This window comes from Bombina bombina, chromosome 5, assembly GCF_027579735.1.
Source record: "Bombina bombina isolate aBomBom1 chromosome 5, aBomBom1.pri, whole genome shotgun sequence".
Classification (NCBI taxonomy): domain Eukaryota; kingdom Metazoa; phylum Chordata; class Amphibia; order Anura; family Bombinatoridae; genus Bombina; species Bombina bombina.
The window spans coordinates 1,000,564,055-1,000,578,465 of NC_069503.1; the positions used below are offsets into that span (position 1 = coordinate 1,000,564,055).

The 14,411-nt window shown below is 39.6% G+C and overlaps 1 protein-coding gene across 1 annotated transcript in view; it reads left to right on the forward strand.

Annotated features, from left to right (window-relative positions):
- The window catches only part of MATN2 (matrilin 2), a 295,468-nt gene that overhangs the window by 275,973 nt on the left and 5,084 nt on the right, over positions 1 to 14,411 (forward strand). The window contains exons 15-16 of the mRNA XM_053715235.1: positions 1,559 to 1,645; positions 2,426 to 2,503. Of these exons, the coding sequence (XP_053571210.1) occupies positions 1,559 to 1,645; positions 2,426 to 2,503 (165 nt within the window). The remainder of the gene's footprint in view (positions 1 to 1,558; positions 1,646 to 2,425; positions 2,504 to 14,411) is intronic.

The window sequence follows — 14,411 nt, forward strand, 5'->3', positions numbered from 1 at the left end:
TTTATTGAACTTTCAGACAAAAAGGACCTTGACCTATGCTCTCTGCACCTAAATGCTGCCACTAGCCAGTTTAAAGGCTTGTAGGACACACACAGCAAACACATAGGCTAATAATGAAAGGTGAATGATATTACTTGAAGGTCTGAATTTGAAACCTAATTTTTCTGATCTGCCACCAGTAAAAATAATATCCCAGGGAAAACCACTGCATTCCAACACAAATGCTTTAACCACACAGACAAGACAACATTTAATGGAATTTGTTAATAATAGGTTTCTCCCCAGCACAACTACATATCCCCTCCCATCTTAACACTATAACCAGTAACATCACATTTTACACATCCCTCATATTACCCCAAATATGTCACCCACCACCCGCTCCGGAAAGGCCATAGTCACCAAAGCTCCTGCTGAGAAAGGGTCTCTTTTCCAACTGATTACAACAGCAAACATTCTCAACACTCCCTTAAAGTTGTATTAAAACATTCTCATCCAATTTATACTGACTCTTTTTTAATACTGAGATATTCCCACCTGTTTTTACTGTGTAGCGAGAGTTTGCTAGCTGATGGCGTCTTTAAGATGTCAGTAGTGACCAGACTTAACATGAAGGTGCATTCGCAAGTTAACTAGAAGTCATTATTTTCATTAAAGTTATTTGTTTTACAATTGGCTGCCATCAGAAATATGCTCATAACACTGGCTGATTTCTCTTTGTTCAGAGCTCTGTGGCTCTATACAGGAACTGGAACAAGGTTAGGACAGGAGTCCTATAGCTGAAAACAGAACAGTGTAGTGGAAACCCAGTCACAACCCTCTCATATCCCAACTCACAAAACACAAGCTTACCAAACACTTCTGACAGCAGCCAGCCACCTTTACTTCATAGATCTTCTTCTGTGGTTACATGCAGCGTGTGGATGCATTGCTATAGTTCTGCCTGCTCTGCCATATGCACTCCTGGGGCTTTTAGATCCAGCCTCTACGGTCAACTTCTGTTTTAAAGTGCCCACGCCACCAACCTGCCTGGTCACTGTCACTGACTAACTGCCCAAAATGAGCTCCTCTCAGCTCAACGACTATCTCTACAATGAGATTTCATGCAGTTGAGGGGGAGGAGCCTCATGAAGCGCCATCATGTGACTGGAGTGATGACGTCACGTATGCGGACCGTTAGCACCACCTCTGCTCACTCGCACTGTAGCACAGGCTGAACTGTGCGATTAAGACACTATAGGGATGGGTTGGAGGCTGGGAGCAGGCTGCAGGCAAATGTAATGAGCAGTATATGAGAGGCATGTAGGCTATAACCACACATGCAGTTAAATAATTTTAAAAAAAGTTACCATTTTTTTTTTCTTTTTAAAAAATAAACAGTTTGGCTTTTACTTTTTTGGGGTAGAAATTAAATATAATTTTTCCAATAGGGGGGCTATTGGGAAAATTATATTTTATTCAGATTTTTTTTTCATTTGGGCTGGGGGTTCACGTGCGGCTGTGCGCATATGGAGGAGCCTCCACTGAGTAATATAATACATAATTTTGGTTTCTACAGGACTTTTATCTGAACCAAAAGCAGAGAGCAAAGAAGTGACTGTCTCATGTTCCATGACGGCTGTGAAGTTTACTACACAAGCAGAAGGTGGTATTTATTCTATTTCATTCATTACTGAAATATGTTATACTTGATTTATTTGTTGTAACCTATGATAGTAACCATGGGGTTAAATGGAGTATGTATTTAGCTGCAGCATTAAATAATATTTTGCAAAATAAAGACACATCAAGTGCAGTTTTAATATTCAGGTGTTTTGTAGTCTAGCACTACAGTCTATCTTACCAGTAGTCAACAAAATGTATTACTTAAAGGGGCATAATAGTCAAAACTTAAATAAACATAAGTGCATTTCAGTTTTGAATAGAAGCATTTTTTCAGTGTAATATTATTAGCAACTGCTTCTAGCAAACATCATCACTATTTTAGCGGCATATGCACATATGCTGTAAAATGTTCACTCATACAGTACACCACATGTGTATCATGTCATTGTTCATACACACTACCAATAACAGAGAAGGCCCGGTATTTCTATGCTGGTGCACAAGGCATGAAGAGCATATGTGTGTACGTCACTGAATCACTGATAGGCTTTACTAGAAGCATTTTTGTTAATGCAAGTATTTTGCAAATATGCTTCTATTCAAAATTAAAATACACTCATGCACATTGTTGACAACTATATCTATAATCTAGTAATACATGAAACTGTATTTTTATAGCCTATGTGAGGTACCTTACTGCTATTGATTGCCTGATGTGTAGCCTAACAGTTCCCAATCAAGTAAAATAGGTCAATAGTTTAAACGAGTGGGCAATACAAGATTATAAAATCTATTATATTTATTACATTTTCATCTACAGAGGAGCAATGCCAGTGTAAGAGTATAATGGATTACCAGAACAAAGCAAGCGAGGAAGTGAAGATGCTGTCTCATCAATATATCCTTTTATCTAATTTATATAATAATATCTATGAAATTTGCTCTGGGTGGACAGAACTCTATTCATGGGTAAATACACATATACTTCTCTAGTGTTTCACCTTGTGTTTTTTCCTCTCAAGGAGTCTCAAAGTATGCAGGGTAGAGGTCCTGGATTGTAACCAGGTGCACCTCTATATTGTATCCCGGTGGGGCCATGGGACTTAGGGAGTATTGACATGGGCAGTACATGGGGTTGCCACCTCTCCAGGAATGACGTGGACAATTCGGGTTTTCCATTTGTATGTCCGGGTTTGAAGATGTGTCAGGCCTGGACATGTAAATGTCCGGGTTTGGTGGGACACAGCCACAGCCAAAAGGGTGACGTGCATTTGCAACATACTGCACATGCCTACACTTATTTCTCTCTTCTGTGTGTGTGTCTCTGTGTATAATATAAATGTGTCTAAGTGTCATTGGGTGGGAGTATGCCTGTGTGTGTGTTTGTGTGGGGGTAGATCTCTGTATGTAAGTGTAAGAGTGTGTCTGTGTTTTTGTGCTTGTCAGTGTCTTTCTGTTTGTGAGTCTGTGGGTGAAAGAGTGATTGTATTTTTGTGTGTGTGAGAGTGTGTTAGTGTGTGTGAGAGCGTTAGTGTCTTTGTGTGTGTGTGTGTGTCTATGTGTGTGTGAGAGTGTGATTATCTGTGAGTGAGTTTGTGTTTATGTGCTATAATACATAGTGTATACTCTACAAAAAATATTTGTTACCCATCAGATTTATCCCCTGGGCAGTTCTACGGCCCTGTCTCCTATCTTAAAACATTCACTCTGCAATTTCACAACTGATTGCTTTCATGCCTCCACCAGTTAAATGCAAACTATTGCAAGGGACAAAAAGATCCCTTCATAGTCCCTAGGGTCATCTGGGACATCTCTAAGGAGCTACCCGTGTAGGTACCCTGTATCCTCCAGGAGTACAATTATAATTAGAATCCTCCTCCTCAGCTGAGGACAGTTATTGAGATATCCAGTACCCCTATTTGACAAAGTAGCAGAAGATGGGTCCTTTAATTTTAAACTGTAGCATATACACAATCTATTGCAGTAAGTTTTAACTTGCCTTGCAGATTGGGGACCCTACACCTGCAGACTAACCAACAATCTGTGAAAAAGATTGATACATTTTTTAAGGCAGTCCCAAAAAAAGGTTATCTACCTTCCTGATGGAGTTTCTGAGCTAATTAGCAAGGAATGGAACAAACCAGACATTCCCTTTGTCAAATTCAAAATAATTTTTCCTTAAATCTCTGAAAAAATGGAGGCATGGGAGACTTTTCCAAAGATGGAGAGTGCCTTTTCCACTTTGACTAGGAAGGCTACCATTCCTTTAGAGGACAGTACCTCTTTTAAGTATCCAATGGACAGAAAACTTTAAGGTTTCCTAAGGAGCTCATTTCAGCTGCTGTTGCTACTGCAGTATGGCGTGACAGCATCCCTATTTGCATTTCCCTATTCACATGGACCATACAAGTTTTCTAAGATTTGCCTTTCTAAACAGGCATTAACAATGTGTGCTGCTCCCATTTGTTCTGGCACCAGCCCCAAGAATCTTCTCAGAGCTTCTCAGAGCTCAGCAGTAGCTCCCTACCTAGACTTCATTCTGGTACAGGCCGCTTCTTTGAGATGGCTCAGAAGCATACAAACACAGTTTCTTCATTCCCATGGTTGGAAAATCAACCTCCCGAAAAACTTTCTACTAACACATACCAGAGTTGTCTTTCTGGGTTTCATCATAAATTTTGTAGCAATTAGATTGTCTCTCACAGATGCTCGCAAACTCAAATTGCAGAAGCCCTGTGCTCCTCTCCATCAAACTCTTCTTCCTACTCTGCTTCAATGCATGAAAATAGTTTGCCAACAATGAAATAGAGATTTCAACAGTCTCTCTAGAAAGATCTATTTAGACTTCAAGACAAGATAGTCTCTAACTTGGTGGCAGAATCACCTATCTTGATTAAGATAGCCTTTTACCTTCGTCCAAATTGGGTTGTATTTACTGTGGACGCAAGCCTGCTGGATTGGGGAGCAGACTGAGGTTCCCTGAAAGTGCAGGGAGTTTCCTCGGGAGGTGAGGCTTCTGATTAACATCTTAGAGCTCTCCTTGTAATCTTCAAGGCTCTACAGAGATGGCCCCTGCTAAGACTGGAGTCTTTTCTGAAGTTTCATTTAGACAATGTCACTGTAGTGGCTTACATCAAACACCAAGGTGGTACTCAAAATGCTTTAGCAATGAAAGAGGTAACCTGCATTCTGACTTGGCCAGTACACCATCATTGCATGATTTCAGCTATTCCCATTCTGGGAGTGGATAATTGGGAAGCAGAGTTCCTCGGTCGTCAGAACTTTGACCCCGGTGATGGTCTTTGAATCAGGAGGTATATGGAGAATTGTTGGGGAAAGCCAGATATAGACATCATAGATTCTCACTTGAATTACAAGCTATCCCAGTGTTGTGCAAGATCTTGAGATCCACAAGTGACTCTATTAGATGCACTAGTTATTTCCTGGTCATTTAATTTGATTTAAAACTTTTCTAGGAAGTATGCACCGTGCACCAGCATTTTAAACACAGCACTTGCTCAGAGAGCCTAAGGTGCTTGTACCATCTGGTAATAACTCAATTTGTTCATTGCTGACATGATACAAGCCCCATTGGTGCTCTGAGCAGCTGCAGTATTTAAAATGCTAGTGCACTGAGAATATCTAACTATGCTTCACATGCACGTGCAGAGAAAAAATGTAACACTAAAACAGTGATAACGTTTACTAGAAGCATTTTTGACAATACATGTATATTGCAAATATGTTGCTATTCAAAGATGTAATTCATCTATGGGCATCTAAATTTTGACCGGACTGTTTCTTTAAAGGCCACATTTCTGCCCTTTCAGTCTTGCATTACAATATTTCGAGATTCCCTGACATTCAAACATTTGTTCAAGCTTTGTTCAGGATAAGACCAGTTATCAGGTCTGCTTCCCCCTGTGGAACCTTAACTTAATTTTAAAGGGTTTCTTTAGGCTCAGCTGTTTGAACCTATGCATAGTCTGGACATTCAACTGTTGTCTTGAAAGGTTCTTTCTCTCTTGGCCATTTCCTCATTAAGAAGCGCATCTGAGTCCTGCTCTTTCTTGGGATTCTCCTTATCTGTGTTTTTTTTTTTATCAGGATAAAGCAGTTTTAAGAACAAACTACTGTTTCCTTCCTCAAGGTTGTTTATTCTGAAAATATCAATTAGGAAATTTTAGTCCCCTTGCTCTGTCCAGCACCAAAAACAAAAACACTAAAGAGAGATCACTTCATAACTTGGATGTAGTTTGGGCCTTAACATTTTATCTTCAAATAATTCAGAATTTCTTCTTCTTTGTTTATCCATTTATGAGGTCCCCTGCGTGGGACAGAAATATACTGCAATCACCTTGGCAGGGTGACTTAAAGCCTTAATTTGTGAGGTCTCCCCCTGAATTAATTACTGTTCATTCTATCAAAGCAGTCGACACTTCTTGGGCTTTTAGAAATTACGCTTCCCTTGAATAGATGTTCCAGACAGCTGCTTGGTCATCTTTTCATACCTTTACCAAATTCTACCATCTTGACACATTTGCCTTGTCTGAGGCTGCTTTTGGTAGGAAAGTTCTGCAGGTTGCAGTGCCTGTTTAGTACCTGTCTTAACTGTTTTTCCCTCCCGATTTCATTTGTGGACTTCCCAACTTGGGTATAGGATTCCACATGTTTTGGCTTGTGGACTCTCACCATCATGAAAAAAAACAAAATGTATGCTTTCCTCATACATTAATTTCTTTTATAATGCTGAGAGTACACAAGACCCTGATTTTTTTCCATAACACTTGGTGGCAGTACCAGTTTGCACTTTTTTTACCCTGCTTATCCTTTTCTACTTTCTTATTTTCTACTTTCTATTGGCCATATGTATGACTAAGGATTCATGGAAGTTCTGTTGTGTGGGCTGTTTTGCCTCCTCCTGTAGGACTGGACTTTAATCCCTCATGTGATGGCTTGTGGACGCTCACCATCATGAAATAAAATTAATTTGTTAGGTAAGCATATATTTTGTTTCTCAGGTGTTGGTATATTTGGATTGCATAACCTAATTTGTTTGTGGGCAGTTTAAGGGCACCCTTAGTGAATCAAAATGCAGAAGATTTGAATTGGTTGTTATTAAATTACTAGGTGCTGAAATATTTTTACTTTCTCCTGTCTCTTAACTGAATAAGTATTAAAAATGCAGAAAAAACACCACACTAATATTTTGATAGGAGATAGATGTTGTATAGTCTGACTAACACTTACTAGGCATGACATACACATACATACATGTGTGTATATATATATAGTGATGTCGCGAATAGTTCGCCTGCAAATAGTTCCCGGCGAACATAGCTTGTTCGCGTTCGCCGCGGCGGGCGAACATATGCGATGTTCGGTCCGCCCCCTATTCGTCATCATTGAGTAAAACTTTGACCCTGTACCTCACAGTCAGCAGACACATTCCAGCCAATCAGCAGCAGACCCTCCCTCCCAGACCCTCCCACCTCCTGGACAGCAGGAAGCTGCATTCTTAGTGAGAGGAGGGACAGTGTAGCTGCTGCTGATTTAATAGGGAAATCGATAGCTAGGCTAGTGTATTCAGTGTCCACTACAGTCCTGAAGGACTCATTTGATCTCTGCTGTAAGGACAGCACCCCAAAAAGACCTTTTTTAGGGCTAGAACATCAGTCTGCTGATGTTAGTGAACATTTAAAATAAAAACAACACTTTTTTGACTGTGAAATAATAGCAGTCAGTTTCCTTCACACGTGTGCGTTTCAGGGCCTGCCAGGGCACAGTGTCACACCAGTGCAACTCATATCTGGTGTAACAGTAGTGTACATTAACCCCTTAATGACCACAGCACTTTTCCATTTTCTGTCCGTTTGGGACCAGGGCTATTTTTACATTTCTGCGGTGTTTGTGTTTAGCTGTAATTTTCCTCTTACTCGTTTACTGTACCCACACATATTATATACTGTTTTTCTCGCCATTAAATGGACTTTCTAAAGATACCATTATTTTCATCATATCCTATAAGTTACTATAAAAAAATTTTATAAAATATGAGGAAAAAATGGAGAAAAACACACTTTTTCTAACTTTGACCCCCAAAATCTGTTACTCATCTACAACCACCAAAAAACACCCATGCTAAATAGTTTCTAAATTTTGTTTTTTTTTGCAAGTTATAGGGCCATAAATACAAGTAGCACTTTGCTATTTCCAAACCATTTTTTTTCAAAATTAGCGCTAGTTACATTGGAACACTGATATCTGTCAGGAATCCCTGAATAGCCATTGACATGTATATATTTTTTTTTAGAAGACATCCCAAAGTATTGATCTAGGCCCATTTTGGTATATTTCATGCCACCATTTCACCACCAAATGCGATCAAATAAAATAAATTGTTCACTTTTTCACAAATTTTTTCACAAACTTTAAGTTTCTCACTGAAATTATTTACAAATAGCTTGTGCAATTATGGCATAAATGGTTGTACATTTTTCTCTGGGATCCCCTTTGTTCAGAAATAGCAGACATATATGGCTTTGATGTTGCTTTTTGATAATTAGAAGGCTGCTAAATGCCACTGCGCACCACACGTGTATTATGTCCAGCAGTGAAGGGGTTAATTAGGGAGCATGTAGGGAGCTTTTTGGGGTAATTTTAGCTTTAGTGTAGTGTAGTGTAGTAGACAACCCAAAGTATTGATCTAGGCCCATCTTGGTATATTTCATGCCACCATTTCACCGCCAAATGTGATCAAATTAAAAAAAACGTTACATTTTTCCAAATTTTAGGTTTCTCACTGAAATCATTTACAAACATTTTGTGCAATTATGGCACAAATGGTTGTAAATGCTTCTCTGGGATCCCCTTTTTTCAGAAATAGCAGACATATATGGCTTTGGCATTGCTTTTTGGTAATTAGGAGGCCGCTAAATGCCGCTGCGCACCACACGTGTATTATGCTCAGCAGTGCAGGGGTTAATTAGGGAGCTTGTAGGGTTAATTTTAGCTTTAGTGTAGTAGACTAGTGTAGTAGACTACCCCAAGTATTGATCTAGGCCCATTTTGGTATATTTCATGCCACCATTTCACCGCCAAATGTGATCAAATTAAAAAAAATAGTCAACTTTTTCACAAACTTTAGGTTTCTCACTGAAATTATTTACAAACAGCTTGTGCAATTATGGCACAAATGGTTGTAAATGCTTCTCTGGGATCCCCTTTGTTCAGAAATAGCAGACATATATGGCTTTGGCGTTGCTTTTTGGTAGTTAGAAGGCCACTAAATGCAACTGCGCACAACACATGAATTATGCCCAGCAGTGAAGGGGTTAATTAGGTAGCTTGTATGTAGGGAGCTTGCAGGGTTAATTTTAGCTTTAGTGTAGAGATCAGCTTCCCACCTGACACATAAGACCCCCTGATCCCTCCCAAAGAGCTTCCCTCCCCCACCCCACAATTGTCCCCGCCATCTTAAGTACTGGCAGAAAGTCTGCCAGTACTAAAATAAAAGGTATCTTTTTTTTTATATATATATATTTTTTAGCATATTTACATATGCTGTTGTGTAGGATCCCCCCCAAAACAGCTTCCTAACCCTCCCCCTCTGCCTTATTGGGGGCCATATTGGGTACTGGCAGACAGCTGCCAGTACCCAGTTTGCAAATAAAATGTTTTTTTTTTATTTTTATTTCATTTTTTTGTAGTGTAGCTTCCCCTCCCCCAAGACCAATCCCCCACCCGCTCCCAGATCACTTAGATTTCCAAGTACTAAATATTTTGCACCCCTTTCTCCCACTTATAAAAACATTTTTTTCTGTAGTGTAGCAGTTCCCACCCGCACCCTCCCCATGCACGCGCCTGCCTCCTCCTGTGCATGCGCGCGCGCCCCCAGCGATCCCGCCCCCGATCCCGCCCCCCTCTCTGACAAGGACCGCATCGATGGCCGCCCACCCGCCTCCCACTTCAGCTCCCACCCACCAACGAATGCGGCCATCGATGCCCGGTGCAGAGAGGGCCACAGAGTGGCTCTCTCTGCACCAGAGGGGTAAAATTTGTTATTGCAGGATGCCTCGATATCGAGGCATCCTGCAATAACCGGAAAGCAGCTGGAAGCGATCAGGATCGCTTCCAGCTGCTTTCCAAACCGAGGACGTACGCCATACGTTCTCAGGCGTTAACTGTATTTTTTCTGAGGACGTATGGCGTACGTCCTCGCTCATTAAGGGGTTAAAAAAAACTTGAAATTTGACTGTGAAATAATAGCAGTCAGTTTCCTTTACACGTGTGCATTTCAGGGCCTGCCATGGCACAGTGTCACACCAGTGCAACTCATATCTGGTGTAACAGTAGTGTACATTAAAAAAAAAACTAGAAATTTGACTGTGAAATAATAGCAGTCAGTTTCCTTCACACGTGTGCGTTTCAGGGCCTGCCAGGGCACAGTGTCACACTAGTGCAACTCATATCTGGTGTAACAGTAGTGTACATTAAAAAAAAAACTAGAAATTTGACTGTGAAATAATAGCAGTCAGTTTCCTTCACGCGTGTGCGTTTCAGGGCCTGCCAGGGCACAGTGTCACACCAGTGCAACTCATATCTGGTGTAACAGTAGTGTACATTAAAAAAAAAACTAGAAATTTGACTATGAAATAATAGCAGTCAGTTTCCTTCACATGTGTGCGTTTCAGGGCCTGCCAGGGCACAGTGTCACACCAGTGCAACTCATATCTGGTGTAACAGTAGTGTACATTAAAAAAAAAAACTAGAAATTTGTCTGTGAAATAATAGCAGTCAGTTTCCTTCACGCGTGTGCGTTTCAGGGCCTGCCAGGGCACAGTGTCACACCAGTGCAACTCATATCTGGTGTAACAGTAGTGTACATTAAAAAAAAAAACTAGAAATTTGTCTGTGAAATAATAGCAGTCAGTTTCCTTCACGCGTGTGCGTTTCAGGGCCTGCCAGGGCACAGTGTCACACCAGTGCAACTCATATCTGATGTAACAGTAGTGTACATTTAAAAAAAAAAATACAATTTTGACTGTAATAGATTGAATAGCAGTTAGTTGTCTGCAAGCGTGTGTGTCAGGCCTACAGCGTCTACTCTGCCAACTTCTGCCAGTGCACAGTGCCACTCATATCTGTGGTCACAGTAGCTTGCACGCATAGTACCACTAATCGAAAAAAAATGACAGGCAGAGGCAGGCCACCCCGCAGGGGCCGTCGTGGTTGTGGTGCTGTGATTCCCTTTGGCCCTAGAATAATGCAGTGCGGGGCGTTAAACGGGGAGTTTGGTCTGTCACTGTGAAGCTGGCGTAACCCTTACACTATCTGATCAATACAACATCATACCTGATGTTTTAAAGCACGTTATTCCAAACAATTTAGGAATGTTAGGTGATTTATGCCCTTTATGGATTAAAACCAGACTCTGCATCAACTATGTAATTTTCCATGGGAGTTTTGCCATGGATCCCCCTCCGGCATGCCACAGTCCAGGTGTTAGTCCCCTTGAAACAACTTTTCCATCACTATTGTGGCCAGAAAGAGTCCCTTTGGGTTTTAAAATTCGCCTGCTTATTGAAGTCTATGGCGGTTTGCCCGGTTCGCCCGTTCGCAAACTTTTGAGGAAGTTCGCGTTAGACGTTCGCGAACGGAAAATTTTATGTTCGCGACATCACTATATATATATATATATATATATATATATATATATATATATATATATATATATATATATATATATATATATATAAAATATAATCTTATACAATGTGGAAAAGCATTCCGTTACTGCCATTGGGCATCAGTTTTTGCCCAGGTTGCATACCGGTTAGGAATACTCAGTGAGTGCTTCCATTTACTTCTGGACATTTGTGTGTGTGTATATATATATATGTATATATATATATATATATATATATATATATATATACACAATCGTATGTAAAAGTTTAGGCACCCCTGACAATTTCCATCATTTTCATTTATCAATTTCATTTTCATTTTGATCTATCAAATAACTGAAGGAAACAGTAATATTTCAGTAATGAAATGAGGTTTATTGGATTAACAGAAAATGTGCAATATGCATCCAAATGAAATTAGACAGCTGCATAAATGTGGGCAACCCAACAAAAATATCACATCAATATTTAGTAGAGCCTCCTTTAGCAGAAATAACAGCCTCTAGATGCTTCCTATAGCCTGTAATGAGTGTCTGGATTCTGGATGAAGGTATTTTGGACCATTCCTCCTTGCAAAACATCTCCAGTTCAGTTAGGTTTGATGGTAGCCGAGTATGGACAGCCCGCTTCAAATCACCCCACAGATTTTCAATTAAATTCTGCTCTGGGGACTGGTATGGCCATTCCAGAACATTGTACTTGTTCCTCTGCATAAATACCAGAGTAGATTTTGAGCAGTGTTTTGGGTTGTTGTCTTGTTGAAATATCCAGCCCCGGCGTAACTTCAACTTTGTGACTAATTCCTCAACATTATTCTCAAGTATCTGCTGATATTGAGTGGAATCCATGCGACCCTCAACTTTAACAAAATTCCCAGTACTGGCACTGGTCACACAGCCCCACAGCATGATGGATAATCCACCACATTTTACTATGGGTAGCAAGTGTTTCTTGGAACGCTGTGTTCTTTTGCCGCCATTTATAACGCCCCTTGTTATAATCAAATAACTCAATCTTTGTTTCATCAGTCCACATCACCTTTTTCCAAAATGAAGCTGGCTTGTCCAAATGTGCGTTTGCATACCTCAAGTGACTCTGTTTGTGGCGTGTGCGCATGTGTGCAGAAAAGGCTTCTCCCATACAGCTTCTCCTTGTGCAAAGTGCGCTGAATTGTTGAACGATGCACAGTGACACCATCTGCAGCAAGATGATGTTGTAGGTCTTTGGAGGTGGTCTGTGGGCTGTTTTTGACCGTTCTCACCATCCTTTGCCTTTGCCTCTCTGATATTTTACTTTGCCTGCCACTTCTGGCCTTAACAAGAACTGTGTCTGTGGTCTTCCATTTCCTCACTATGTTCCTCACAGTGGACACTGACAGCTATGCGATAGCTTTTTGTAGCCTTTCCCTAAACCATAATGTTGAACAATCTTTGTTTTCAGGTCATTTGAGAGTTGTTTTGAGGCCCCCGTGTTGCCACTCTTCAGAGGAGAGTCAAAGAGAACAACAACTTGCAATTGGCCACCTTAAATACCCTTTCTCATGATTGGATGCACCAATGCTTAATGGGCTCACCAAACCAATTGTGTGTTCCAATAAATCAGTGCTAGGTAGTTATAGGTATTCAAGTCAACAAAATGACAAGGGTGCCCAAATTTATGCACCTGTCTAATTTCGTGTGTATGCATATTGCACATTTTCTGTTAATCCAATAAACCTCATTTCACTACTGAAATATTACTGTGTCCTTCAGTTATTTGATAGATCAAAATGAAATTGCTGATCCAAACACCTAATTATTTATAAATGAAAATGATGGAAATTGTCAAGGGTGCCTAAGCTTTTGCTTACAACTGTATATATACTGTATATGTGTATATATATATATATATATATATATATATATATATATATATATATATACATATATATATATATATATATATATATACAGTATATATATATATATATATATATATATATATATATATATATATATATATATATATATATATATTTTTATATATATATATATATATACACACATATATACACACACACATGTTCAGTCTTGATAGAGGAAGTCTCAAGAGATGGCATAAATTAAGTTTTCTAATGTTATACGGATACAATAGGGAATGCTCTTGTATGGTACAGTTGACCATTACAGTTTATAAAATATAGAGAAGAGTTGATAGTTTGCCTATACTAATATATATATTTCACAGGATTAGCTGTATTTTGATGTCGGAAATGTTTATCACTATCAGTAGGTTTCTTTTAACAAGTCAATATTTGTAGTAACGCATACAGGGTTATTATTAAGGACATAAAGAAGAGAGATTTAAAATTACTCTGTTTGATATCCTGGACATTTGGCTTATGATGTTAAGTTTATATGGACCTTTGGAGTAGGGTTGTTTGAATTAACCTTATTCTAGTCAATGCGCCCTTCTGTCTATGAAGATTTGATAACCGAGACTTTTCTAATAAGTATGTTACCAACGTGACATATAATTCCCACAAGCTTATATTGTTAAGTCACACTCTTGGTTTGCTTAAGGTTGCGTTGCCCTCGCAACTTTTGGTAAGAAACACAGAACTATATTTCAGAAGCGGTATTGAGTTCTCTGTGTCTTATACTTGGGTTTAGTTTTGTGTAAACCTGCTCTTTTAGCCATTTAGTACCCATTCTTTATTTTACATATGTTCTCAAGTCTGCTTCTGAACTGTGAAATGGGGCTGACTATTTGACAAGACATTCACGCCCTCATGCACTACTTATTGTTACCTTATTGATCCTTAGGCAGTTGGTGTGGCAAGCAAGCTACCTTACATAGCCACCAAGTCTTTGCACCAGATAGTAGTAAAGCTCTATTTATAGGATACCCACTTAGCCCTACTATTATAAAAGCTCCACTAGGGTCTAATAGACCTGCTTTCATCTCCCCATATCGTTTCAAAGGGCAATACAGTGTAGGTCCATGCTTCCTAACTCTATCCATAGCTGGGTTAACATTATCTATTGGGCTGAGTACTTAAATATTGCAGCCGCATAACATAGGTTCTCTCTCCCTACCTTATTAATAGAGTATAATGCAAATTATTTTGTGGTCATT